We start from the raw sequence: 26,685 nt of genomic DNA, 5'->3' as shown, positions 1-26,685 counted from the left end.
CACCTACCGTGATTGGCTCATTTTGAACAGGTGACTAATTTACATTTGTTTACATTTAAACTATAAAATAAACATTTTAGAAATGCAACTCTTTACTTAAGTAGTAAAATTAAAAACTTTACTACCAAGTTGTTAGGCTAGTTTAAATTTTTTTTGAAAAACTCAGGCTAGTTTTCTTTTAGATTTTGAATGAGTTTAAGCTGATCCAGTTTTTAATATTTTGTGATTTTCTAGTTAATTTTGTTCAAAAACTTGATTTTAATTGATTTTAGATTGGTAAGGTTTTAGGGGGGGTCCTCCTTGATTTTTACAAGTTAATCTTATTTAATAGATTTTAATCTTAGCTACCAGATATTGTTTCTGTGATGTACTTTATCTTTCTATCAATTTTTCTTATACTAAATTTAAAGTATTCATAGTTTTTTTAGCTTTTATACAAATGAAATTTTGAAACTACAAATGTAGGCTCTACTTTTTATGTGAAAACTAGTGATGTACCGGACTAACTATCCGGGTCCGGATCCGGCCGGATATTGCCATTTTTGTCTGGTATCCGGATCCGGCCGGATCTTGATATGAAAAAAAAGTCCGAATCCGGTTCCGGCCGGATTCTAATTTGAAAAAAAAGTCCGGATCCGGGTCCGGTACATCACTAATTTAGATATGCATTAAACTGTATGAAAAAAGCAAGTTTGTATGAAAAACTAAAATGTTGTAAAGATAGTGTTTTTAAATTACCTGTTTTTTATTAACTTTGTTTATTTTTATTCTATCAAAGTGTCCTAGAACCTATACTACTACAATGTACGTTGAAGTAGAATAATAACTTAAATAACTGTGTGTATTTAAAAAAGAATTTTAGTATTACTTAAGATTTTTTTACAGAAGTGCAATAATTACTGAAAAATATAAGTACGCCGAAAGTGCTATTAAAATAAAATAAGTCTCTTACCAAATATGTAGTAAAAACCATAACAACAACAAAGTATAAAAAAAATAAAGTATAAACGAGTACTAGTGTTCTGTCGTTTTTTCATTTTAAGTTTCACATCTAAATATATCATACTTTTATAGAATTCATAAACGTCAAACAAATTAAGGCTATTAAATTTGATAAACAAAAGAAAAATTTTAAAAGCCAACTAAATAATCAAACAAACGTGTGTGCAACTACTGGCGAACTCTTGATACTGCTTTGCTTCGATCAGAGCATCGTTTCTGCTTTCCCACATTTTTTTGAGATCCTGCCAACCTTCTTCTAATGCCAACAATCTTTGACTGAGAAACATAAACTGTGGATCGTCTTCATTGCCTTCGGTTATTTTATTTCCCAACTTCTTAAGTTTTTCATAGTCGTCCTAAATATGCACGTACTATTATTTACTTTTTTAACTATTTTAAGAAATTTCAAAAGTAATATATTATAGTCTAATTTCAAAGAATTGAAACCTAAGTTTTTAAAGAAATTGTAGCATTAGGACTACATTTCAAATTACTCAAAGTAGCTTTTCATAATAAACATTTTAAAAGTATTATGCATAATAAAAAACTTTATAGTTTGAGATTTCAATTTCAATTGCTTGATGTTGTTCAAGCAACTTGTCAGCTTCATTAACAGATTGTGGTATTTCTTCATTAGCTATTGATTTTTGGGTATTTGTCAACCATATCTGCATTTAAAAGTTAGTTTAAAATTCAGATTTTTTTACATTTCAAAACAAAAATACATTGTTTTCAGAACATTTAAATTTTCAATTTATCATCCTTAACAAATTAATAGGTTTAAAAGAAAGAAAGCAAGAAAAATTTTGTATGAAAATAACCAAACTTAACAGATAACATTAGTCAGTACTTCTTAGATCAAGGTTATATAAAAATATATTTTCAAATACCTGAAAAATATCAAGATCCTTAAAAAACTTTTGAAGATCACCAGCTTCTCCTAGCTTTTCTTCTTTTTGTTTTAGCGTGTTTTGCAAATTTTTCCAATCTTCCATGAGTCTATCATAATCTTTTTCTATATTTTCTTTATCATCTGGATGTTCCTCAATTAGCTTATCTCGTCGCAAAGCCAATTCATCCATTTTAGACTTAAGACAAATTTATTGTTTCAGAAAAAAAGGTCATTATATTGTATTTATTATTTCAGAAAAAAGGTCAATACATTACTTAATAAACATGTTAAAAAAAATTATGATAAAAATTTGTATGTACATTATTTTTTTATTTGAATACGTCGTAATTCATAGAAAGTATTGATATAAAACGAAAGCTAAAATAGAACTATTGAATGGTTTATGTTTTATTTGACAATCTGTTTTCAAACTTTTTATTTTATCTGCATTTGCCTCAATAAATTAAAAAATTACAATCTGTCAGAAAAGATGGATAATGAAACTTTGTTTTTGACTCGGTTTTACAGTTTTCGATAGTAATTTATGTCCAACAATCTACATTAAAATAGTAGCATAAACAAGTCATTTAAAGATAAATTAAAACAAACAGAATTATACAATAACACATATATTTTAAACTTAATATAAACTACAATATAAGAAACCTAGCTTTAATAATCATAAATATAGTACTAAAAATAAAGACTAATTCATTTTGGAAGTTTTCTATATCAGTATATGTAAGTCTGAACAAAAAATAAAAGAAACATTTTTTATTTAACTTTCACACTAATATGTATACGACATTTAAAGTAATAAAGTATTTAATCAATAGTTAATATCTTCATAAATTTGAGTTAGAAATCACCATACTAAAATATCTAGTATGAAACTTGAAACTTTTTTTACAGTTTTAATAAAAATATAAAATATTATTAACAGTTTAAATTGGTTTGAAATAGTGATCTACCGGATCCGGCCATTTTTTGCTTGGATCCGGCCGGATCCTAGCTGAGATTAGGCCGGATTCAAATCCACTAAGTTTGGAAAGACTTTGTTTTTCACGAGCAGCTTCTTTCAGTTTTATATACTTAGATTATTGTGTTTTGAATATTTAATATGTATAAAATAAGTCAAGCGAAACAGACTCGAAATAACATAAGTGTGTGAATAGCCAAACCCGTCAAACTGTTGGCCTTTTTTAATCATTCTTGTACAGCGTGCGAGAAAATACGAAAAAATTCAGGTCACTTTAGGTTCATCAGTGACAATGCAAAAAGACTTGCTACTTGTGCAAGATGTTGAAACAAGGTGAAACTTAACCTACCCTATGGTGAAAAGAATAGAAAAATTAAAAATAAGTGTCCAGAACTACGTGGCTAAGAAGAAATTTAAACCCGAAAATATTCTTACAGCTGATTAATGGAAACTTAAAAGCCTCCTTAATGAACTGCTAGAGCCTTTTTACATAGTAACGCAGCAGTGTAGTATAAACAACGCATTGATGAGAAGTGGAATCCCCCATGTAGCATGTAAAAATGTAAAAATAAAAAATTTTCCATCATAAAGCTAATAGCTTACTAGGTCAAAATTGTTTTACAACCTTAGCAACCTTGGCAGAAAATATAGAAGAAAATTTTAAAAGAAGGTTTTATACTACTAATAAAAGCACACAAACAAACCTTAATGATAACGACTTTTTTTTTTACTCTAAACAGCTGTTGATCCACGGTATAGACTTGAATTTCTCCCTGCTAATCTCAAACAGAAGTTTGTAAGGCTACTGAAATCAAAAGTAAAAAAAGCATAGTTGTCGTGAGACTGGTCAAGGAGGTCAAGTTCCTCTAATACCCCTAATAAATAAAAAGCTCAACTACCTAAAATTTATGTTCCCAAATTTTTTTGTCGTTTTTCTTTACATCTAAATCGGAAACAAGTGCAAACACTCACAAAAGTGAGCAACAAGATTCAGTTTATCAAGATATTAAGACAGAAATTAAGTTTTTTTTGGCAGAAGAAACTTTATCTGCTAAAAAAAATTAAAGAGGCTCAAGTCTTGTCTTAGTGGAACTCAAACAACAAAAAATACAAACATCTTTGCAAGAAGGTACCTTTCGGGACAACCATCTTCTTTTATTCTGAAAGGTTATTTTCAGAAGCTGGTAACTTGTACGAACAAAAGCGAAATCTATTACCTCAAAAAAACCCGCAACACACTTTTATTTATTAATCACAACCTAAAAAATAAGAATAGGTTTCTTTGTAGCTTAATTACTTACTTTTATATATGTAAAAATTTGCTAAAGAAGTTATTGTTCACCTTATAGTTCGAACTTTTGCAAATATATGTATAATGTAAAGCTTATCATTAAAAAATTACTAATGTTGGTTATACTTTAAAGCGTTGTAACGTTTAATTTCTTTTTGTTTTACGTCATACAAGGTACAAAATTCAAGTTTAGTCGTATAAGTAGCTTGAAATTTAATATTTAAACTGAGATTTCGTATAGGTAATTTTTTTTTACAACGTTCTCTTTTCTAGTGTTTAAATAAAATATTTAGACAATAAATAACATTGTGTTTTTTTAACAAATTTTCGTATTAAACAATTTTTACTAATTAATGGTATTATAATAATTAAATTTTATAAGTTTGTTCTCTATTGAAACTACATAAAACTTAAAAAATTTAGGATCCGGCCACTTCTTAAAATAAAAAATAGATCCGGATCCAACCATATATTAATTCGAAAATTATATCCAGATCCGGTAGATCACTAGTTTGAAATGCATATTAAAAAACTATAGTTATAGCATTTCAGAACGTTTTTGAAGACTAAAAACAAATAAAATCTAATTTGTCAGCTAAATTTATTTTAGTGGATTTGTTTAAGGGATAGACTTTAAATTGTAATTTTCATCTTTTAAATACCACGCTAAACTTAAGCACAAAAAATATACATGAAAAAATAGACATACTTTTTTGTTTTACTGTTGTAATGTTACACAAAAACGTTACTGGATAAAAGGATACTTTTTAGATTTATAATAAAATATTAAATTTGGTTAAATATATGGTATACTATCAAAATCCACCCGCGTTCAAAATCCACCCAATTTTTTAAAATATTTTTGTTATCTATTAATTTATTATATATATATTTTTTCATTTTTTTTTTAATTTCCTATTTATTTTTCATTATAACTGTTACCCCTGACCCTTACCCTCGATCGGTAAGCAGTTCTCGAATTTGACTGGGTGGATGTTGAATGTGTCCCAAGTATATGAATATAAAGTATTATTGTGTTTTGTCGTAGACGTCTTAAACGTTCGTAAATAATCAAGTTGTTCTCAAATAAATATGTATGCTAAAAAAGGAAACAATTTTTTACTGCCATATAAAAAATTTACTTTTTGTTCAGTTTGTAAGCCAGCCCGTTTGAAAGCGGTTCAGCTTGTTAGGCTCAGTTGATAAGATATTCTGTAAAGCGCAGATTTCGAAGAAATTTAGTAAGGCTGAGTTATAATATTTAAATGGTACTTTGTTAAAGAGCTGCTTAATTCATAGAAGTTATTGCTTATATCTTTTTGTTACTAAGGTTGGAAACAACTCTTGTTAGTTACTTTGTTTGTATTATTTGTGTGTATTGCTTACAAGTTTTATTTAGCTGTTATTTGTTGGGCAGTATATCACAAACTTTTTTATTTAATCTGCAGTTGCTTTAGTTTGTGTTAATAAAATATATGTCTAAACCAACCGTATTAAAAGTTTCATATTTAATAACAAAATATAACTAAATAAGTAAGCGCACGCAGAATGAACTCATACCACAATACCTTCTTTTAACCCTCAAGCACAACAACTTCATACCAAATTCCTTTAGTTTATAACTTTTGTTGCTAAAAATTAATTAACAACAATTACACAACTATATATAAAACTGTTTTATTAGGTTGTTAAGTAAACAACTTAATTTCAAAAGTAAGTTTTTTAACAAAGACCTGTATAGCTGTTAAGTCTCTTTCAGTAGTTGATAGCTTTCTTTGGAGCGTAAGGATACCATTCATGTCAAGTTGTTCAACATTAGCATCTTCTTTAAGCAAGTCAGATTTTTCTTTCATCCATACCTCCACTTCTTCACAATCTTTGTTAAAACCTTGAAGACTTTCAGCTAGCTTGAGTTTATCGAAGTATAAGTCTTTACTATCCCTTAAATTACTCCACCTTTGAAGTAATTTTCGATTAAAAAAATAAACAAAAACTACGTAAAAAACCTAAAACTATTTATCGACAAGACAATTGTAAAACTTTAATTTAAATCGGAACATCAAAGTAAATTAAGTCTACTGAAATTATAAAAGTCTAACTTTTTATTAACTTTATTTAACTTTTCATTGATTTCATCAGAGTTTGGATGTGATTCTTTATTTAAATGCCGAGCCAACTTGTTTACTAATGCAACAACAGGTGCATGTTTATTTATATCATTCTGAAATGCTGAAAAAAAAATTCAACCTTTAATTTAATAAAATACACACAACTATTAATCCTAAAATTTCAAACGAGGTCTATAACCTATTTCTTAAGTCAACTATATTTTTATATTTATTACAAGTTTACCATTTTTAATATTTAGCTATAAGTTACAGTATATATTTTATTTTTTAATGTGCTTTTAATGTATAACAAATTGAAATAAAAATAACAAAAAAAATACTTTAGAAACTATAAAGTTTTCTAACCCAGTCTTGTTTTATTACAATTTTTAAAAACTATATTTCTTAGTTTTTACATAACTATTTCTTTTGTACTAACAAGATTTAAACAATTTATAAACATTTTACGATAAAATATTTTCCTATGTCGATAAAACAACAAAAAATATTGCTATTCTGTTTTAATTTTATACTATAATAACTAAAATTTATTGACTTATAATTAGAAAGGGACAGAATATCCGATAATTAAATATTGTGCATTTTTATTTTATATTAATAAACTATATCATAGTCAAAAAGTTCTTTAAAAGTTATGCTTATAAATTTAAAACAATCCTTTTTTGATGTATTTCGCATAAATAAGCTGTATTATTTTTTTTTATATGCTTTTTACCTAAAAAACTTTTTTTAAAGTTTGATTTAAAAAAGTAAGTTTTGTATAAATTATTATTTGAAATAAACATAAGTCTTACTTTTTAATGTTTTTTTTTTAACTTTTACCATCTGAACTGAACACAGTTTTAAAGTTTCACAGTAAGACTAGAACGAGGTGGAACTACTATTCTTGACAAAAACTAAATAAATATAAAAACTAAAAAAAAAAAATTTAAGGGTCTATCGAAAAATCAGAGAAAAATATTTTTAAGGGATTAGACAACATTTAATAGACAATCACGAGTGTGCCAGTAACTACAAGGAGAAGAACTTGTTTTATCTTAATGCGAGCTGAGAAGGTATTAAATCATTAAAGCCCAGTTTAGTAGAAAAAGCTCGTTTTTTAGACAAGTAGTTTCATAATAATTGTTTTCTTAAATACTTAAAAAGTTTATTTTAATATTGTAAGATTTTATCGTTGATTCGTTTAAATATAATTTTTAATATGTTATATTTAAAATTAAACAGTAATGCTTGTCTAGCATTAACATTTATTTAAACTTTAAATCGAACCTAGCTCTTGATTATAATTATTCTATTTTTTATAAACTTTTCAACGTTTTGATTTCAATACACTTATGTTTCAAATTATTATACTGTTTTGACAGTCCAAAGTTGAAAATACTAATAATTAATAATAATGAAACTTGTGTTGATAATTTTTTTAATAAATTTATAAGATTTATTTCCATGTGAAAACTTTTTAAATATCGTAAACTTTATCCATTTACTAGATACTTTAGTATAATCTAGAGTAGTCCAAAAAATAATAAAACTCTTATATTATCCGTAAGGACTTTACGACAAAATTTTATCTATCTGAAAACATTTTAACCTTCATATCTATGTAGAATAAGTTTTTGATCTTCAATGTTTTCAGGAACTTTCATTGAGATCAACAGTTGCTCTTTTTCATCAATCCAATTCTCCAAAACATCTGATTCTTTTAGGAAATTTAAAAGAGCTCTAAAATATTAATCAAATATAAATCAATTTAACACTTTAACACAATAAATAGAAGTGTTCTGTGTACCAGCTTAAACTAAGTTACTTCTGTCATTTAATAAAAAATAACCTAATTAACATAAAATATATACAAATCGACAATGGATAAAAGAACCAACTATATAAGTGATTTAGGAATCTAACAAAGTAAAAGTTAAAGTAATTGAAAAATAAATTTTAAGATGAGAACAATTTTTTTTCAATAATTGCAAATATGTTTTTAAATATAAATGCTCGTATTAAAACAAATAAAGTTTGTATTGACTGTTGTTAATATTCACTCTAAGGTTAATAACATTAAAATATAATTTTAATACTCGTTTTCTGAGGATGTTTTTATGCAACAAAATAATTTAATTCTAAAACAAATCAACTATAAACTGAACTTATATTATACCTACTAATTACTTGGTATTTACTTTATATCGAGAAGTTTATTTTTCTTTACATCAGCAAGTTTTAAAATGTCATCGTACTGAATTTTCAGGTCCTTCAACTTTTTATCAATTAAATGTTTATCTTCAATGTCGTCTAAATTAAGTTTGGAAGCCTGCAAAAAATATATGTAGACCAAAATAACATTATTTCACTTATTTAAAAACAAGCTAAAAAAATATTTTTTCAATGCTAAAGAAATACCACAACAATTTATTATTACAAAAGAGCAAAATTAAACTTAAACATACGCATCTAGTAATTATATTTTCAAAAACTCAATAACATTATTTAAAAACAACTAACTTGTTCTTTCAATAAATTTATCGCCTTGGCGTGATTTTCCAGATCTAACTCAATCTAAAACAATTAAAATTAAATACATGTTCTATTTGAATAACAATTATTTAAATAACTGATGATCTCTTATATTTAATATAAGAATGAAACATTGTATTGTTTGTAATAATGTGTCAAAATAAATTCTAATTTGTTTCCTTAAGGATACTTAAAATGAGAAATTTTTTTTGTCTAAATTGAAGCAAACTACAATATCATTAAAAAAATAATAATAGTAATAATAATAGTAATATCAATAGTAACAATTATATAAACAATGATAATAAAAATATAATAATAAAATATAATAATAATAATAAAATATAATAATAATAAAATATAATAATAATAATAATAATAATAATAAAAATATAATAATAATAACAATAATAAAAATATAATAATAATAATAATAATAATAATAATAATAATAATAATAATAATAATAATAATAATAATAATAATAATAATAATAATAATAATAATAATAATAATAATAATAATATTAGTGTTCAGAATCAACCTGTTTATGTTTGTTAAGCAGGTTTTTTACAGACAGTTCATCACGTGGCAAATCGTCATTGGATATAATATTTCTTACATCTTTCAAAGATGTCATTTCATCATCCAAATCGGCAAGAAACTTTAAAGTAACAAGTATTTATTTTAATTTACAATATGTTGCTTATAGAATATTTTAAAGTTATTTATTATGTTTATTATATTTTATTATGTGAACACAAAAGTTCCTATAAAATTAACTTTTTTTTCAGATATTAAAGATCTATTTCTTCTAGTAAGAATTGTCAAGATAATGAGTTACAAATTCTATGGTAACTGTTTTCATCTAAATATGTTTTATGTAAATTAAATGTATAGAGTAAAACTAATATTTGTAATTAAGATAGAATTGAAAACGCATTCAAACTTTTTTTAAACAACATCTAAATAGGTTAGAATAAAAAAAAACTATAACTTTAGATAAATATTTACTTAAACGTATGTTTAATTACAATATAACTTGTTTTTTTTACAAAATTACACTTTAAAGCTGATGTGAATATTTAAAAGTAATCTAAAATAAATATATAAAAACCTGGTAGAAGTATTTACGTTGTTCAAGACTATTAGCACGATCTGAAGCCAAACTTTCTAAACACTCAAATTTTGCTTGCAAGTCCTCTATTTTTTGTTGTATTTGGTTTAAAGCAGTATGACCAGTGTTAATTAAATCTTTTCCATCGACTACAACTTTATCCAGCCTATTTTTTCGTCCACGGATTTCATCTCGCATAGTCTATTAAAACACAAAAGTACTGTCGTAAATAAATATTGACTCCACAGAATTATTTAGTGTATCTGCTAATGTAACATCACAATAGAGTTTTTACATATAGCTTTATATACATTAACCTTAAAACTTTGTTTTAATGTATAACAAAATAAAATAAAATTCACAAAATAAAAGCACTTTACTTTTTTTTATGTTAAGAAATACTTAACTTATCAATAACACTCATAACTTTAATGCTTTGTCTTTTAGTAACCTTGACTAAAACGCAGAAGTGAAAAAGTAACAAACAATTATAGCTTTTAAGTTCATCATTTAAGGTGTTAGACTATAATTTCAAACAATAACAAAAGTTTTGTGTACATGTTGAATTTTTTACACATCAACTATCTTAAAATCCTTATTAAAAAAAACAATAAAACATTTTTAAATTATTAACACATTTAACAAAAAACTATTTTCAATTACTATGTTACTTTGTTAGAAAACTATGTTCATCACTTGTTAAGTTTTGTAAGAACCACAATTTTTATATATAACGATTTTAACCTTTTTTAGCTTTGCTGACTAGAAGGTGACTAGACTTTTTTTAGCTAAGTTGACTTTTTTTAGCTTAGCTGACTAGAAACTCATATGGCTAGTTTAAAATTTTACAAAACCTTTGGATAATTTGAAACAGTTTTTGTTGTTTTGTAATTATTCTTTTACATTAAATTTCGTTAGAAAACCTTGTTAATAACTAACATTTTAAAAAAGGTAGTAATAATAACATTTAACATCTTTCAAAAGTTCAAGGACTTAAGTTTTTTTTTTATAACAAAACACATTTCAATTTTTCCTTAAATTTATTTGAGATCTCTCGTAGTAAGTCTTGTCAAAAATTGTATCTTACTAAATTAAACTGAATAGAAATTGGAATAAAATTATACTGTAGTTTAATGTTTTAAAATATAAAAGGACGTAATAATCGAATGTAGAAACTAACTAAGTGCTTACACTGTAGAACTTAGTACTGTACTAATAAAACTTATTAGATTGAAATCAAACTAAAATAAACCAACGATAAAAATGAATTAAAACTACACTTTAATAAAATAACTACAAACAGTTTTACAAAACTAAGTGAGGGAGAACAATTTCTATGTGAATGTTAACTATTTATATACTAAAACTACCTATTAATATTTTGGATAATAAATTTTCATACATTATTTCATCATATTTTTTAAACCAACACTGTGTTTCGTGACGAGCGACAAAGTGCTAGCCAGATCTTTCCCGCAGTCTTGGGAATTCACTTGCTGCACCTGTTCTTCAAGCCAGTCGTCTTCTTCAGCACAAGTGTCAAAAAACAAATAAAGTTTACGAGACTCTTCAAGTTGCTCATGTCGTTTTTTAGATATACCTTGCAGCTCATAAAAAGCATACTTCAAAGAATCCACCTTGTCTTCAACTACTTTAGTGTCACAAGCACGATAACCTAGTAAAAAAAATCGAACTTTTAAAAGTTGCATTAATTAAATTTTTACCAAAACATTTTTAAATAACTAAAAAATCATCTAAAAAATTATAATCATTAAGATATTGTACACAATGTCTCAGCAAAAAATTCAAAATCAAACAAATTCAAATTCAAATGAAGAAGTAAATTAATTTCATTTCTATTGGTTCAGCAAATATTTTTTTTCTTAGTTCCAAGTGTGTGAAACGGTAATAATGAGTAACTATAACAAACGTTAAAAAAATCGAGAAGAAACTAAAAATAAAACTCAGTAAAACTAAGCTAATGAAAAAAAAATTAGTTGCTTAACACTATATTTTTTTTACATTTTTTTATTGTATACATTTCTTACTAATTATACAAAGCACTAATACTAAACATATAGAGTTAGTCATTTTTGAGATACTAATAAATTTTGGAGTATATTTATTGTTTTAAACATACATTATATTAAACAAATTTTGAAATAATTACTACAACTTCAACTACTATTTATAATAAATAACATTTTATGTAAGTATGAAAATTAGTTATTAAAACTAATACAATCTTTTAGAAAACTTATTTACTTAGTTTTTTCCTTTTACAAACAAAAATATAACAAATATAACCTAAACTGTAGTAATACAATGAGACTAAAATGCTTCCGTTTTTTAAAACAGTATTTTTCATATAGAACAAAAGAATAGAATACAGGCAAAAAGCAAACATTTTCTTTAATGTAAATCGTGTGAAATATAAAAACAGCTTTGATCAAATAAGTCGCTTTTTATGAAAAAAAGAATTAGTGGTAAAAACGTTTAAAAACGTAACTTGACTTAAAACAATTTAGTTAACTCTAAAATACAAACAAAAAGGAAACCATTATTTTTAAATTTTGTTAATATCATTTTAATTTTAGACATTGTTCAAAAGTTTTGACTGAAATTAGAATTTTTATTAATATTAAACATAAATAAACTAGCGCGAAATCAGTTTAAATTAAATATACTAACATAACAGTATGTATGAAGTTTTTAAAATCTTTAATAATTTAAAATCATGAACGCAAATAATAACTAAAAACTTTAGAGAAAAATCGAATTATAATAGAAACTCTACTGACTAAAAAATATTATGCTTTATATGTTATCCGTCAAGCTAAGCTCTAAACTGTTTGATTCAAGTAATACACAACTATTAATTTGTCTACAAAGTTCATATAGTTTATTTTAGCCATACATTCAATAGTTGAGTAACAACTGTTATCAGCATTCCGATCGCCAACAACAGCTGGACCATACTTAATCAAATTAATTGAGACGTCCAAACTACTTACTTAACTTCATCAATTTAGAACTAAGTACAAGTCAAGCATTTTTTCTTACTCTATTACTTAAATTCACTTTTAGAAAACATTTTAAACAATATATGAACTTTTTAAAATTATTCTATGTTATTATATTTTTTGGTTTTATTCTATTTGAACAAGATTTATTTAAGCACTGACGAGGTCTTTGACCGAAACTTAGTTTGTAAAATAAATTCTTGAAAGAATAAATTCATTATTTTATGTTATATTACTGTAAAACTAAATAACAATCTTAACATACCATCTATTCGCTCATCAGAAATAAATTCAATACTCTGACTTTCAATCTGATTAATTCTATCCTCATTTACTTTTATGTCTTGTACAAGCAACAAATGTTTTTGCAACAAGTCTTCGACACCAGCCAAATGTTTACCAACATCATCACTTTCAAGGAAGCTCTGTAAAGCGTTACTTTTTATAACTTAAACCAAAAACTATGTTTTGTTTAAAATATTTAATTTATTTAAAAAAATGTTTTTAAGATTAATGAAAAATTTAGAACACCATACTTTTTTAGCTCCAATTTTTATTAGAAATCTAACTTTTTAAAAAAGATCATTTGGAATTTTTATTTAGCTTATAATTAAATTTTTTTTTTAATACAAGTGTCTAAACACAGGATAAAATAAAACATTTACAAAACATTGAATAAATTCGATCAAATAAAGTAAAACCATTTAGAAAAATGTTTTATTTTGATTAAGAATATAAAAATTAAAATATGGGTATAATTAATTCTTCAAAAAAAAGCTATAATTAAAAAACCGATTTGATAGGCTAAACCAGTGGTCGGCACGGTGTACACTGGTGCATACTAGTGTACATGAAATTTTTTCAGGTTGCACGAGACTTTAGGGGTGCTTGAAACTTATTTTGGGGTACATCAGTTTTTTTTTCGCGCAGAAACTAAATTAAAGTTATTTTTATATCTTTTTACATTTAAGACATATTCAACCTTAATATCTCATTGACCATTATGTTTCAATAAAACGACCATTTTTGTACTCTCCTAGTTCTATTCTGTTACATTATGTAAAATTTCTAGTTAGTATTTTAGACCTGGGTGATACAAGTAAAATATTATTGTAAAAATTATATCATCGATATTAAAAGTTTATTGAAATGGATAGGGTAAACTGGTAAATTTAAAGTTAGCGTGTAAAAATTAACTGGGTGTTACCGAATTATGAGTAAAAAAAAACGATTAAAAGTGTTTACATATTCTTAAACACTAGCGGCGCTAAAGAATGCAAATTGGGGTGCACAGAATTTTAATTTTGTGATTTAGGGTTTACGGATTTGAAGTAGCGTGCCGACCACTGGGCTAAACGACAAAGCTTAATTAATTAACTTAAACTTCATTGTTTGTTTAGGTTTTAACCTTTTTTCAAGTTGTAAATAAGACATACTTAAAGTATTAAAATTATTTTATATTAATACCAACATAAAAATATTCGTATAAACTAAAAAAAACTATACCATCAAATTGATATAGGACTTAAATGTTTTTAAAAGATGATCGAATACAACTTTTTAACTAAAATTTCCTATTGCATAATATTTTTTGTAACTTAAAACTTTACACAGAGTTGCCAAATGATTTTGGATAATTTCTTCAAGGTTTTTTAAAGTATGTACAGGTTTTTGGGCCTATTTTTAGTTTAAAGTTAAGTTTAAGGTTGAAAACTTTGGTAAGTAGTATTACAAAATTGAAAGATACTGTAAAGCTACTTTAAATACGTTTAAAAAAAAAAAAATTGATGACAACAAAAAATTGTTATTTTTATGATAGATTTTTGTGTCTAATCGAAATTTCACTACTTAATATGTAAAAATTGTTCAAAATTCCAGGTTATTTTTTCAAAATTTCTCAAATTCCAGGTTTTTGCAGAATTTAAGGTTTTTTGGCAACCCTGTTTACGACATATAAAATTTTATACATACTTTCAATAGTTTGTAAAACACTTTCCATGTTTAATTTAATATTTAAATTTGTTGTTTTTAGTGAAATAAATAGTTTACTGCTAATTTGTTTTATCTATTAGTATAATAAACTTCCATCGGATATTTAACTTTTTTTAAGAATTTTAGACTTAAGTTAATAAAACATATCTTTATATACAGAATGTTTTAAAAATTGTATTTGATTGTATAAAAATACAAAAGAATACTGTACTCTAAAAAGCTTCTTGATTTAGTATTATATACATTCTAAGATAAACAGTACTTAAAAAAACAAAACTATTTAAAATTCTAGCTGTTTATTATATAGCTTTTAAAAATACTCTAATAATGTATAGATTAAGCTTTAAATATGTCATATTATCAACAGGTAATATATTCAGTATTAACAGTTGATTTTAAATTTCAGTTTTGAGTTTAAAGCTTTAATACTAAAGGAAAAAAATAACTACTCTAGTCTCCTTTTTTACAACATTAAATCAACTTATTTGCTTTTAAATAAACTAAATATTTTAGCTACAAAACAAGTTAAAAAATTTCAAAAATGGTGTTTTTTATTTTTAAATTAGTACTCATAATAAAGTAAAATCCCCTTTTTTTTAATGTTATCTAACATTACTTAAAACAAGTCTAGCTCATACAGACTTTTTAAACAAATCCGTAAAAAAGATAAATGTAAACAAAAAACTTTATTTAAAATACATAAACCTTTTTATCGTCAATCCAATCTAGCATAGCAATCATATCGCTGAACATTGACTGAAGCCTAACATTTTGTTCTAGTTTATTCCTACGCGCTTTAAGAAGTTCCAACAAATACTCCCATAGACTTAAAACGTTGTCTTTTCTGAAATAATGTTCAACTTATCTATACTTTAAAACTACTTTAGAAAAAAGCTCAAAATACTCAGCAATATTTTTTTTTTCAAAAAGTCATACAAAAAGAATTATTTAAAAAATTAATAAGAAGCTAAGAATATACCACATTAGATTATTCTATATATAATAAGTAGTCAGAAGATTTATAAAAAACTATATATGTAAACTTTAATAACCTAACTAAACATGTTATTGTTATAGGTTTTTGCTAGATGCTACTTTATTTATACTTAAGTATTACACAATAGAATAACTGCACTATTCTCTGTGCAAAGACAACTATTTTTGCGGATGGTACATGTTAAATTTAAGGTAAAAAACTTTTTTTTCTGCGTTGTGATGAAAAATCGCACACTGTGTAATAGATTTATCACTAATAACATTAAACGAAAATTTCGTGATAGTGTGTTTTTAACAAAATTTTTGATTAAACTGGTGATTAAACTAGTATCACACCATCTATTCTTAAAAAAACAAGTTAAGCCAATTTTTTCATAAAACAAAACTACAATTGTAATTTAGCAAAAGCTAGGAGCTAATGATCCAAATAGTGGAGTATAAACATACAGTGTTTTTTATTGAGTACAAGAAATACTTGAAAACAAAAGTAGAATTTATAAACATTTATTTTTGGCATCTGTAAAAATAAACATTTAAATAAGTATTTTATTTAAGTATTCAAGATTCATTGAACTTAACTAGTATTAATCCGGTTTGTTTAACTTTTTAAATTTGATAGTTAACTGCAAGTAACTATTTATATTATGACTAACTAAAAATTGAAAAATCAATAAAAAAGTGGTCTGCATTCAGTGTAATAAAACCATATAACTTTGTTTACGGCAAAACGTCCCATTATAGAATAAACAAACGCACAAGGTAGAACTTCAAAAAAAACATAATTATTTTTATGCAAAAAAAAAACCTTTGCAAAATTCTACTTATGTCGTGATAGTTTTCTTGTTTTAATTCGTTAGCGACATCAACGACTGCTTGCACTCGTTTTTCACAAGCTTTTACATCAGTTTCTATTGCTTCATGCTTCTTTGTTGCTGCTTCTACGGCTGCAAGATCCGATCCAAAATTATCCTAAAGACTTAAGTAGTAAAGAATTTTAACGTCATAATTAAATTAATAAATATAGTTGTTTTAACATAACATGAACTTGAATAAATCTTTTTTTGATTAAGTTTGTATTTAAGTTTTTTAGCGAGTAAACTTCAATTAATTTTGTTAAAAAAAAACTATATCTATAAATTTAAACTATAATCATGTTTTTATAAAAATATTTGAATAATAAACATTTTATACACTTCAAAAATTCTAGTTGAAAAACTAAAAACTAGATTAATTTACTTGCGATACTAGTTTTTGATTTTCACTGAGCCAGGTTTCACGAATCGTTGCTTTTTTATTGAACACACTTGCTAAATGATCCAACCTTTCCTGTCTAGTGAGCTCTTCGTGGAGGGCAAGCTCTCTACCATGCTCTGCCTTTTCTAAACAAGACCACGCCTGTGGATCAACTTTATATAGTTAAAGTTTTTATGAATTCAACTGTATAACTACACAAACTTCTTTTACAGCAACATAAAAACATTAAAAACTTAAACTAAATAAGTATCACCAGTTATTAGCAAAGTTACTTAGTAGAACATTGTAGTTTAAAATCGAAAATTTAAGTTTAAATAATCGCAAATCACAGGTTATATAAGCACTGCTTAAAGCTTGAGTAAATTAAATATCGTTTCTCAACACATTATGTCTAATTCTTATTACTCCTTTATATAATTTTTTAAGCATAATTAATAGTTTGTTTGAAAACATTATACAATGCAGTAGTTTTTTGAAGTTTTCATCTTTGCTCACTACAAGCTTATGATTTTATAATCAATTTGTAAAACCTTGCAAAAATTTACTTTAACAGTGTACGTTTAGTTGTTTTTTAATAAACATATAATACAAAAATACTCATTTTTGTTTAAAAAAATAGAATAAACTTTAACAATTCAATTATTTTCCTTAGTTAAGCGATTAGTAGTTTAGTACACACAACTTTAACATATATAAAGAAATACTGTTGTAAAGAATCGTTATTAGCTTGAACATCTTCAATGATAAGATTTAAACTTTGAATATAACAATTATTTTTTAATTTGCTTCTTATATTCAGAAAAATATACATATGGAAATACTTTAAATTAAGTTTATCAGTTTGAAAACTTTGCATCATAAACAAATTATTCGCTTTTTGTTTTTCTCTACTCAGGTTTCAGTAAGGTTAATCAAACTTTTTGGAACTTTTTTAAAGGTTTGGATAATTTTTTCTACTTTAAAGAAATTTAAAGTACTGTAAAGAAAAAATGTGTATACTAGCTCATAAATTTTAAGAATAACAAAAGTTTCATAACCAAAAGTTTAAAGTTGTAATTAAATTTAAAAAAGATCCGGTAAAGGATAACACCATCTATTTTTTAAAGTTTTAGTTGGATGCAACTTTCTTCTCATCTAAGTATTTTACTCAGTTGGTCGTGAATAATTTATTTATGACGTATAAAACGTAAATCGATCTGCCTAAATGTTGTGAAGTTGAGTAAGATTAACTGATTCGTTTTAAAACTAACTTTTCATTTTACAAACCGTTGAAACAAATTTGGATAAAACTGTTTTTCAATTTTAACTTGTTTTTTTTAATATTATATTTAATTTAGTTATGTTCACTTGCTAAAAATATTTCTTAGTAATTCTAACAGAAATTTAACGAAGCAAATTTTCATATCAAACAAAAAAACAAATTAAATAAAGGTTTCAAAAATGGACGATTAAATAAAAACTTATATCATCAAACTATAATAAATTCAGAATATGCACTTAATCTTTATATTTGATTTATCTTACTACAATGCAATGAAAATAAGAAGAGACTAGGAACTTTTTTTTGCTAAAAAATTTAGAAGTTCTTAAACATACCTTAACTAGATTCTAGGTTAATTATATTTAGTTTAAACATTTAACTAAATATTATAAATTTTAGTCACATATGTGGAAAACACTTAGCACAAATAAACTAAAATTATCTAGAAAAAATTATTAATTACAATACTTTTATTTTGTATTATGAAGTAAATAAAAAAAGAGCATTTCAAAACCGTATACAAATATATGATATAGAAGAGTTTAACTATAAAATTATAAATACTTACAACTACATACTTAAAGCGATGTCTTTAAATTAATGTAACCTTATTTATATCAGCTACGAGTTTTCCTTCACTAGGAGTAAATGGTTTTTGGTTGTTGGCGCGCATTTTACTCTGAATGCTGTGCAGAAGTACTTCTAAGTTTCCCTTATCTTTGAATTTTTCTGGTTTTTCAACAGTTCTGTATTGCTTAAAAGCATGCAATTGGTCAGTTACTCCTGTAAAGTTAATTTAATTAAATAAAAGCTTATAAACAAATTACGTATGTGAAATAAACTATTACAAGTTGTAAAAAATTTCTTAAGTCATAATCAATATTTTATACATATAATCATTCGAAATCAAATTTACAACACAAGTTATGCTAATAATAGTGTTTATTAAAAGTGTTTTTATTTTTTAGTTTTACTTTAGATAAATACATAGTTATTTGGGTTTCAATATAGAATCCAAATCTATTTTAATTACTTTTTCATATAAATTTATGTTAAGATATTTCAAGAGAGACCATTAACTTTAGTTTTTCAAACTATTTCTTACTCATTAGATAAAAAATATGTTTAATATACCAGGTAATGAGTTTGCAAAAACTCTGTCATTCAAATTAGATATCTGATTTTGAACCCATTCAAGTAAATTGGATGTTATTTTATCATACTTTTCCATATCCTCATGAGAGTCCATTACACTTCCTAAAACCTAAAGGTATAATATTATTTGATAAAAAAGATGTATGATTTAACAAAAAAGTTTATAAACTATTATTTTAACTTAAAACAACTACCATCACTTTTAATTCAAAAAATAGTAAAACTTAACTTTCATTTTAATTGTAGTATATAAAGCTAAACTAAATTACAGGATAAAAAACCATTAGTGTAAAAAATCTATAATATAAATCAAATTTAATAAAATACAATAAAAAGCCTAAAAACCATGAATCATGCTTAATTTTATAAAGTTTATACTTATGTATCCCACATTTTTAAAAAAGTTTCACTTAAGTTATAAATATGTTTAATTTTTCAAACTGTTTTTGTTTTCTAATTTCAAACCTTTACTGAAAACTCTCAAAAATATATAAAATAAACGATAGTAAGTAATTATGATATTCATTTATAAAGCAAAGTACAAAAAAATTATTAACACTTTAAGTATTTACCTTTCCTACTCGCTTGCTTTCGACTGCAACAGCTTTCATTTTAGAAAAATAATGATAATAGGTCACAACATATGTCATGATTGACTTTTCATCAGGCCGGTCAACAAAAACATCTGTAATAGAACAGTGCATAAAAAACGCTTGCAAGCTTTAAAATAAGCAACAGATTACTTACCCTCCGGATCAAGTAGTTTACTGACACCAAGTTCTTTTTCAGCAATGTTAAATGCATCAGTTAAGTTTTCCATAGCATTTGCTTTTTTAAGTGTGTCATACTTCACTAAATCAGGTCTATAAAACAATATTTTACAATTAACAATTAATAATTATAAAACAATTTACAACATTTAACAATTTTTAAACGGAACTACTTGTGGTTTAAATTTAATTTATTATGGTTAAAGTTACTCAATTGTTATACTTATGCAGCTAAGAACTACAAAAACATAAGTTTTTTAAAACAAACTTTATTGAATTATAATTTAAACATAACCGAAGACTCCTACAAGACAAAACATTGTTTTGTAAAAAAAAATTTTGAAATATTAAATTTTTTTTTCTATGAACTCAAAATGAGAACTAACTCTAATTCATGCTCCTAAAAAACCAAAAGGATATAAAAAACAAACTACTACATATTTTACTTTTTTTAATTATTTAATACAAAAAATAAACAGTTTGTGCACAGTAAAACTATTTCTATGAACACTACTGTGTACACAGAAACACGGATCTAAATCATAGTTGTTTTGATTCTGAATAGCAATTAAAAATCATTGTTCTTTAATTATACTAGAATACTATTTCATTCTACAACTAAAAAACTTAAGTAAATTCGTTATGTTTCCCTACTTAAGGTTCGGTCTCAATTACGGTCCTTTAGATTTTTATAACATAATTCTTTTTAAACAAATATTAGGTTTGTTTAGTTAATGACATTAACAGTTTCGTACAATATATTATCTTAGTAGTAAACTTTTCATGTTCTATTATTTTATTATATCTATCTAAGTTTAAATTAATAACTCTTCATATCCGCGTTTTACCTGTATTTGTTATAACCCTTTATAAATGACCCACCTTTTTCGCCTCTATCAAGTTTATTTAAGAGCTTTTTTAATTGTGCTTTATCTAATAAAATAGAACTTTATCATCTAACTATTTTAATAACTTTATTATGCATGAATGCTTTTTTTTTTTTTGTTAAAACTAAATTAAAATTAATATTCTTGTAAATATTATCTCAAACAATTGAATTTAAATTAAACTCTTGAGTAATAAAAACAACTTGAAAATTCCATTAAAGAATATTTTTATTTTGAGCTACATATTTTAACAGCCTGTTCTTTAGCACTATAGCACAGTTTTGAAAACGTTTTTTAAAGGAATTCTTAAGCCTTGTAATAGATTTTTTCTTTAAAACGCCAATATATTTAACGATTCTTATTTCTATAAATCTCGTTATACAACAGCTTTTAACTAGTTCCAAAATATTAACCTATTCTTTTTAAAAGCAACAAAACACAGTAAAATATATATTTGATAACTATGCCCAAATCTTATTGAAAACTATTTATAACTTAGTTAGTAACATCATTTTTATGTCTATACTTATGTAAAGATCAGTATTTTTTAGACAAGTAGTAAAAGAAAAAGCACTTATGCGTAAGTTTCATGATAATAAGTAATTTTCTCACACTTAATACGATCATATAACAAACGACTAATTGACTTTAAAAGCTTCCTGTTATAGGATACTATCACCAAACAAAATGATTATTAGATTGAATTCATTATAAACAAAATTTCACATCATTAACTTATGTAACATCTTACTAAGTTATTAATTGCATTTAAAATACACCAAACTTTGAAATTATAATAACAAATTAAACAGTATTCTTCCTTTATTACACTTATATTATATTTTTATATGTAATAAAGAAAGAATACTGTTTAATTTGTTATCATCATATATTCCAGTGAACTTGTTTCGGTAGGATCTTTGCTAGCAAACGCTTAAATTTAAATTTTTGAATAGTTAAACTTTAAAATACTTACTTTACAGTCATATATACGGCTATAGTCAAGCTTTTTTACAAAAACTAACTATGATTGGAAAAAAAAATATAGTTATGATATACGATTGCTTAAAGTATGAACTAAAGTCACCTTTATAGAAAATAAGTTTCAATTAACTTATAAATTATAACAGTTTTTGGAAAAAGTTGTTAATACAAACATAGAGACTGCAAATTTCGTTTAGAACCTGTTAAACTAACATTATTTTCTCAACTTTAAAAAATTATTTCGAATTTTTTTAAGATATAAAAAGTATCTGGTAGTTCAGATAAAATCCTTTTGATTAAGACCAATTTCAAAAAAAAAACAAGTTTGAACCCTCTCAGATATAAGTTTTGTTGAAACTTATATCATTAAAAATATTCTAGTTGTCATATTATTTCACTAACATATATTATAAACTCTTATAGGAAAACTTTTAAATCGATAACTATTTATAACATTTGACTGCTTAAGTTGCTAATTATGCTACTGTAGTTCATAAATACGCAAAAGAAAATTTGCATATCTATACTTTTAACAGAATAATAGGACTTAAAAAAAATTAAACCTGTGCTTGTGAATAAGTGCATTGAACGCGAGACCATCACGCCAGCTTGTTGTAAAATTGTTTACTTTAACATTAGGGTAGTCTGCAGTTTTCATCTGACACCATAATAATAGAGCATCTTTTGCAGACTTTGTTTCTTTATTGTCTTCCATCTCAACTTGAATATCTTGTATCTTTTAATAAAAATCAAATATAAAAATACATTTACAATTCAACCATATATGAGCTTTAATACATGATAATAACTTAAAAATATCAATTTATTTGCAAAATATTAACTTGGAAACGGAGAATAATAGTCCAAATAAGTCCAAGCACAAGACGGTGGTTGCCATCTACAATGTCGTGGGTACCAACATTTTCAAGATGAACCTTTTGTGACTTTAGAAAAGTAAGAGCATTATTGACGTTTTCCAAACAATGAATTCGCATTTTTCCTTTACCGGGTTTAGGCTAAATCATCAAAAATAATAAATTAAGTTCAATAAAAAACTTTATTCATTTTAACAGTACACAATAGGGTGCTTATAAATACGGCGACCTTAGTATAAATATGGCAAACTGTATGGGACCCAAAAATGCGACCTTTTTAGCTGGAATTTTTTTTTACATTTTGCAATAATCAAAAAAACATATTATGCACAAGTTAAGACGACTTAAACAAAGTTTTATATGGGCGCTTCCTAATTTTCTTAATATTAAAAAAAAATTACAAAAGGTGACAAAAATTACATAAAATCGATGAGCGCCTTTATAAAACTTTTTGAAGTCGTCTCAAATTGTGCACAATATGTGACAATTGCAACATGTGAAAAAAAAAATCCAGCTAAAAACTCTAAGGTTGAATGTTTTGGGTTCCATACAGTGTGGATTGGGGTGGTTTTTAGTAAAATGAATTCCAACAAGGTGAAATTTTCTTCAAATCATCTAAAATTTTGCACAGAGTGTTTTTGTAATGTTTGGCAACTGTATAAAAAATTAGCTGAAAACTCAAAGATCGCCATATTTATAAGGACCCTACTATACAACGAATCAAGAAATATGGCAATGTTTAAAAATTTTAATTTTTTTTTATACAGTAAGATATAGTACTGCAAATATGTTTCTTTTCGTACTAAACACGTGACTAAGACGTAACGTTTTATATGAGTTTAACTTAGTATTTCAAAAAAATACAATAAAGCTAAGAAGTTAATAAAAATTATGGAAATAAAACTTGTTAAGCATAAATATATAAATAAAAACTTAATAAATTAAAAGGTTAAGACAAAAAAATATATAAATTTTTAAAATTATACAAACGGTTAAACTACACCAAAAATAATAAAAAACGACTATAAAAACGTATAGACTTAAAATTATAAATATCGGAATTTAGTTGGTGAATTTATATAAAAATAATAACATAGCTTCAGTGTTATAAATTTTAAATTTCAAAACAATTGCAATAAAATTCACACTTTTTACAATTAAAAATTTACACTAAATAAATTAAACTAAAATGTATATTTCATTACATTTGCTTAGAAGTTTTAAGTACGACGTACGTAAATCTTTTATTGTAATAACCTTTAAACATTTTAAGTTTCTATAGACTTAGTTATGCTTAAAAAGTCTTGTTTATATAATTTTATTAGATTTCAAGTCAAGTATATTGTAATAAAATGTTCTTTAAATTTTATATAACTGAATGGTAAAACAACATGTGTGTTATAAGCTAAAAAATGCATCTAAAAGTTTTATTAGCAACTAGTATAATATACTTTAAATCAAAAAAAAGTTTTTAAAAACCTACTCAACAGTTTGTATAAAAAAAAACTATATCATGCAAAAAAAAACAGAATTAAAATACTCCTAGCTAGTTACTAAAAACCAATATTTTACAAAAAATTATGAATTTAATTTAAATGAATAAAATGAATATAATATGCTTCATTTTGGCAAAACTTGATTTTTTTTTTTAACTTAAAAAATATATCGTTTTAGATTTTAGAATTTTTAACTGAATTCAATAATAATTTAAAAACAAATCACAATTTTTCAAAATTATTGTGTTTGATACTTTTTATAAGCTAATAAATAAAAACTATATGAATCTAATAAAATATAGTGAATGTAATTGTTTAAGTAATTGAAAATTGACCTTTTTTTCTTTTCAACTTATCAAATTTCAAAATATGTATTATACTACTTTTATTCCTAAGATTACAAAAATAAATTTCTTACTAATTTCTCTCCAGATAAAATTTCAAGCAAGCTAATCAGCATTCTACCATCCCTCAAATCTTTGTATAAATCGTGCATTCTGAATTGAACTCTAACTAAATGTGAGTTGCACCATTTTGTAAATGTCTTCTTTTGAACTGCTTCTCTTTCATCTGTTCATTAAACATTGAAAGTGTTAATAGGGTGTAAATTAAAGCTATAGAAGTGAAAACCTCCTTTTTACAAAATGCACTTATTTTTTTAATTTATCTTACCCTAACAGATGTTTATCTTTAAGTATAAATTTTATACTAGTCTTCGATACATAAAACAATTAAGTTAGAGATATCAAAAGACTTCTTAAGAAAGGTGCAAATTTAAAAATAAATAAACTATTTCAAAATATTTTTTTTTCTTTACAGTTTTGTTGAAACTATCTTTAAACTTATTTAAACTTTTTACAAAATTGTTTAAATTAAGGATAGTTCATTTAGCATTTTGTGAAATATTTTATGTTCTTGTGTTCTAACACTTATAACTTTTCTAACAATATTTCCTCTAAATTTAAGATGTAGGCTTTAAAAAAATAGAAATAATATTTTAAGTAATTTTTTTTTCAAAAAATTAACTATAAAATAACTGCACCTTTTATGTTTGTAAAAAAACTTTTTTCAATCTGACATTTTCTAAAAAACTAAATGAAACTTATGTATTTTATAATTAGTGAATATGATTTAGAATTAATATTTTGTAAAAAAATTGCATAGAAATTTTCAGTGATAGACAATATTAAAATAACAAATACACACTTAGAACTTTTAAAAAATTATATTAATATAAGTACAGCATTTTTTTCAATTACAAAAGCTATATACAAAGCTACCAATCTAACAGCTTGTGAAAATTATACAAAATAAATACAATTGATAAAGTAATTATAATCTAAATATCTTTTAGAAATTTTCTATAGTAAATAAATTTCTAATAAAAACTTAGACTAAAATTGGTTTATTACTTAAATACTTAATTAGATACATAAGCAGCTAGAGTAAAAGTAGCAATCCTCTCAACTAGGATACATAAAAATAACAGTACTTTTGTGTTTCACTGCTAGAACAGCACGTCGATCAATAAAATACAGCTATATAAGTTTCATCTTTTTCAGGGTTGCCAGTCTTTTTTTCGAAATTTTTTCCAAGTTTTTCAATTTTCTTCCAGGTTTTTAAAAGTACACATTTTTGGGTCTATTTTTAGTTTTAAGTTAATTTCTATATAAGAAATTGTGTTAAATAGTATAAAAATATTGAAAAGATACTGTAAAGTTATTTTAAATATGTTTTTTTGTAAAGAATGTTTTGATGATCACAAAAAAATCTTAATTATATGATAGATTGTTTGTGTCAAATCGAAATTTTACTACTGAAAATGTTAAAACTATTAAAAACTCCTGGTTTTTCCAGGTTTTTTGATCAAAATTCCAGGTTTTTTAAGGTTTTTTAAAATATCTCAAATTCTAGGTTTTTACAGGTAATTTTTGCCTAAATTGTCAAATTCCAGGTTTTTCCAGGTAAAGTGGCAACCCTGCTTTTTATTAAGTTGTTTATCGTTTTAATAGAACTTCTATTTATTATATTGTTGTATTTCTTGATAAGGTGATCTAGCAGCGAAACA

General features: G+C 24.5%; 1 protein-coding gene across 3 annotated transcripts in view; it reads right to left on the bottom strand.

Moving 5' to 3' along the window:
• The window catches only part of LOC145840571 (spectrin beta chain, non-erythrocytic 1-like), a 63,995-nt gene that overhangs the window by 31,963 nt on the left and 5,347 nt on the right, over positions 1–26,685 (bottom strand). For all 3 annotated transcript variants that reach the window (XM_082947872.1, XM_082947875.1, XM_082947873.1), the window contains 22 exons: positions 25,036–25,187; positions 23,089–23,262; positions 22,810–22,982; positions 20,353–20,468; positions 20,178–20,290; positions 19,585–19,714; positions 19,058–19,233; positions 17,172–17,330; positions 16,741–16,904; positions 15,645–15,783; positions 13,213–13,372; positions 11,355–11,599; positions 9,925–10,125; positions 9,352–9,471; positions 8,796–8,849; positions 8,474–8,604; positions 7,885–8,015; positions 6,264–6,393; positions 5,898–6,120; positions 1,893–2,090; positions 1,551–1,670; positions 1,161–1,358 (listed from right to left, as the gene is read on the bottom strand). In XM_082947872.1, the coding sequence (XP_082803998.1) occupies positions 1,161–1,358; positions 1,551–1,670; positions 1,893–2,090; positions 5,898–6,120; positions 6,264–6,393; positions 7,885–8,015; positions 8,474–8,604; positions 8,796–8,849; positions 9,352–9,471; positions 9,925–10,125; positions 11,355–11,599; positions 13,213–13,372; positions 15,645–15,783; positions 16,741–16,904; positions 17,172–17,330; positions 19,058–19,233; positions 19,585–19,714; positions 20,178–20,290; positions 20,353–20,468; positions 22,810–22,982; positions 23,089–23,262; positions 25,036–25,187 (3,407 nt within the window). The remainder of the gene's footprint in view (positions 1–1,160; positions 1,359–1,550; positions 1,671–1,892; positions 2,091–5,897; positions 6,121–6,263; positions 6,394–7,884; positions 8,016–8,473; positions 8,605–8,795; positions 8,850–9,351; positions 9,472–9,924; positions 10,126–11,354; positions 11,600–13,212; positions 13,373–15,644; positions 15,784–16,740; positions 16,905–17,171; positions 17,331–19,057; positions 19,234–19,584; positions 19,715–20,177; positions 20,291–20,352; positions 20,469–22,809; positions 22,983–23,088; positions 23,263–25,035; positions 25,188–26,685) is intronic.

The sequence above is a fragment of the Thalia democratica genome, chromosome 7 (genome assembly GCF_965202585.1).
Source record: "Thalia democratica chromosome 7, ktThaDemo2.hap1.1, whole genome shotgun sequence".
Classification (NCBI taxonomy): Eukaryota; Metazoa; Chordata; class Thaliacea; order Salpida; family Salpidae; genus Thalia; species Thalia democratica.
The sequence above is the reverse complement of the archived record's forward strand: the minus strand, read 5'-3'. Positions and strand labels throughout refer to the sequence as shown.